Genomic DNA, 3345 nt, shown 5'->3' with positions numbered 1-3345 from the left:
ATCCTCCCATGTATGGGCTGCTGAGGCCACTGGGGTCATAAGGGTCAACTATTCTCTGTGAGTATGCAGTAGGCATGGGGAAGGGGGCGGTGAGGTGGATCAGAGAGGCATCTGCACCTTCACCTTACATCTTTCAAGAGCAGAGCCCCTGGGGGAGCTGAGGTTGGATGGGAAGAAGAGAAAGGATCTTTCCAAAATCTGACAAGGCACTACCCTCTGGGGCCATGGCTGCCCCCTGCATAAGTGGACACATGTCTACTTCCCCCTTGGCAACTTGGTAGACGTAATAGAGGTAGCATGAGCATACTGGTCACTATGAAGAGCTATGCCATGTACGAGTGAGCACCATCATGTGGTCACTTCAACCAGGGTGGGTGGGCAGAGAAGGTGACCTTTTCGCTGTCCTCCTGGAGAAGAGTCACCCTAGTGAGAGGCCACACTCCCCACCTCAGGCCCTGCACTTTCCTGGGATGCTCAGGGGACTGCCCGGTTGCCTGCAGCCCCCTCAGTCAGCTGGGGTCAGTCATCTGCAGGCAGTGGGGGCTCCTCCCCCCATCCCTCTAGTCACAAAAGCTCTGCGCTGTTGCTGCCCCACTCAACTGGCAAGGAATGAAGAGGGAGAATGGATGCTTGCTGATACCTTCAATGCAGCTTTCCAGGTCTCAGGGGACAAGGCAGTAGAGATTGCCAGGGTTGACACCCAGGAGGAAAACTCCCTATCTGGGGACTCCTCCTGACAGGGTCCCAGGCTGGGGTTTCTCAGCCTTTCAGTGGCACTTCTGAAATGGGAAAATACCTTTTCATTTTCTTTCCTAAAAAGAAAAGGGAAGAAAGCAGCCAAGTTAAGAGTGTTCTAACACATCACATTTCTGAACTGCAGTCGTAAGAACCCTCTCTGCCCAGTCCTGCCCAGCCCAGACCTACAGCATTCCCATGCTCACAGCTACAGAACCAAAGCCAGATGAACCTCAGCAGTAAGGTGAGTGGAGGTCAGAGGGGCTTGGAACCACAGAAAGGGGGAAAGACCCAGAGGGGTGGGGAGGAGGGCCCCTGCCGGCTCCTGACCAGATACACCCTGAGTGTCTTCCTGTCTCTTCCCAGAGGCAGAGTGAAGGACTGGTTTCTGCTTCCCCAGGGACAGCTGGGATTCAGGAGACACATGGGGACCTTTCCAGGGGCTCTGATTTGTCAGCTCCAGATAGATCTGTAGAGCAGAGGGTAAGATTGCCTGGAAACATGATGAGCCTTCTAGCTGAGGGAATTTGTGGAGTCTCTGGAGCATGGGTGCTGGATTCTAGGAATGAAATCTCAGTTTCGGATGAGGCTTGAGTGTGTGGATCCCAGCCTCACAGCTCTGGAGTCTGTTTGCTTCACATACCTCAGGAAGAGGCTCTCTGTTAGCTGAATGTTTATCCAATTCAAGTGGTGAGAGTGTTTAATGAGTTATTCAAGTCCACTCAACCCTTGACTCCTGTTGAAGGTGGCAGCGTGTCCCAGGTCACAAGGGGCTGGTGGACAAGGTGGAGAGTTTGTGGTCCTCAAGTCTGTGCAGGGACAATGCTGACCATCGTTAGTAGCCTTTCCTGTGTGTGCCAGTAAGATTGTAAAGGATAGATTGCTGGAGATGGTGTTGTTGAGATAAATGATGGATGTGTTTCATCTGTGGCAGACACTGTCTGGTGCCCTCCAGCTTAGTAACCTGGTGCTGCTGCAACAGTAATGTCACAAGGGAGTGGCTTTGAAGAACAGATTTTATTTCCTCACAGTTTAGGAGGTTAAATCAGGTTACCAGATGTGTCTTCTCCTTCTTCGGGTCTCTCCTTAGTTTCTGATGACTGCCATCAATCCTTGGCATTCCTTGGTATCTGTCTTCTTCCTGGGTGTTTCAGGAAGTTTAGTCCGTTCTTTTTAGAATTTAGGATTAGGGTTAGAACCCCTGTTCTAATATGGCTGAATTAACATAACAAAAGAAACCTCTATTTCCACTGCATTCACAGGTGCCCCAAACTAAACTCACTTGCCACGGAGTCAATCCCACATTCCAGTAACCCTACAACACAGAGTAGAACTGCTCCTTAGGGCTTCCGAGACTGTAAATCTTTGTGGGAGCAGCTGGTGGATTTGAACCACCAACCTTGTGGTTAGCAGCCCAACGCTTAGCCCATGGCATCACCTGGACTCCTTTCTGCAGGTACAGGGGTCAGACAGTTGAACGCATGTTTTGGGGTTACACAGCTTACATCCAGAACACTCTCCACGGAGCTCCTAGCAGCTCTTTAGGGGAAGGTCTTTCAGACTCTTCACCCTTGGGTCCAGATCTCTCCCCTGACTGACAGTGAGCTTGGCGCCCTCCTGTCTGTAAAGCACCTAGACTGACCCGGGCCATGGTTAGCTCACTGTTACTAGTCATCCTTCTGGGTTCTTCTCAGGTTTTCGGATTCTTTCAGAACAGGTTGAGGTCCCTTCTTCTGTACTCCTCTGTAATTCTCAATGCTGCCATCTAACTCCTCCACTAGCTGGGTGCCGTCTTAGGGCAATGGCTTCGCTTCCTGATGTAACTGAGCATGTCTAGCAGATAGATCAGTTCCTGGCTCAGACTGTGAGGTAGAAGGTAGGTGTTTTCTATTGGCCTCATCTTCCCAGGCTGCAGGGCCGCACTGTCTGCATCAGTTCCAATTCACAGCTACTCCATGTGTACACAGTAGAACTGCCCCATATATTTGTCAAGCCCATCACCTTTCAGAAGCCCATTAACCAGCCTGCCTCTCAAGTACCTTCTGGGAGGGTTGGAACCACCAACCTTTCAGCTAGTAGTTGAATATTTAACTGCTTGTGCCACCCAGGGAAATCTCAAATGATAGTAAGACCCCAAAAGCCCACCCCCAAAAAAACTGTATGTCCTGTTTCTTTTCTGTAATAGAGGTATGTACCTTGAAAAGATAAGAACAGAATCTCCACTGAGTAGTATCCAATCTGTCTAGGTGTGACTGATGAAAGGAAATGCGGAGAGGTCTCTTGTGATACAATAGTGAATAATTGTTATCAGGCCTCATTGTGAGGGTTGGAAATGTGAAGGTAGATGTTTTGTAGCAAGGAGGGGAGTGATTAACTTTGCAATCTAGGAGCAGAGGTCCCTGGGACCATGAAGGGAGAAGAGTGGAGAATGGAACCCTACCCAGAGAAGAAGTGATGCCAGGGATGGAGGCAGAGACGATGACGTGTAGAGATGGAGCGGCTGGGGACTTTAGACCCAGAGAAGGAGAGGGGCTGTGTGCTGACAATCAGGAGATGGGCCCGGGGGGCGGGGGTGCAGGCTTGCAGGATATACCCTTTGGTTGGTTGATG

The 3345-nt window shown here is 50.5% G+C and overlaps 1 protein-coding gene across 1 annotated transcript in view; it reads left to right on the top strand.

Annotated features, from left to right (window-relative positions):
- The first annotated feature begins 961 nt into the window (after nt 1-961).
- TIFAB (TRAF-interacting protein with forkhead-associated domain, family member B) overlaps nt 962-3345 on the top strand; it is a 44089-nt gene continuing 41705 nt past the window's right edge. Inside the window, exons 1-2 of the mRNA XM_006866211.1 lie at nt 962-979; nt 1102-1218. Of these exons, the coding sequence (XP_006866273.1) occupies nt 962-979; nt 1102-1218 (135 nt within the window). The remainder of the gene's footprint in view (nt 980-1101; nt 1219-3345) is intronic.

This window comes from Chrysochloris asiatica, unplaced genomic scaffold (assembly GCF_000296735.1).
Source record: "Chrysochloris asiatica unplaced genomic scaffold, ChrAsi1.0 scaffold00087, whole genome shotgun sequence".
Classification (NCBI taxonomy): Eukaryota; Metazoa; Chordata; class Mammalia; order Afrosoricida; family Chrysochloridae; genus Chrysochloris; species Chrysochloris asiatica.
The sequence above is the reverse complement of the archived record's forward strand: the minus strand, read 5'-3'. Positions and strand labels throughout refer to the sequence as shown.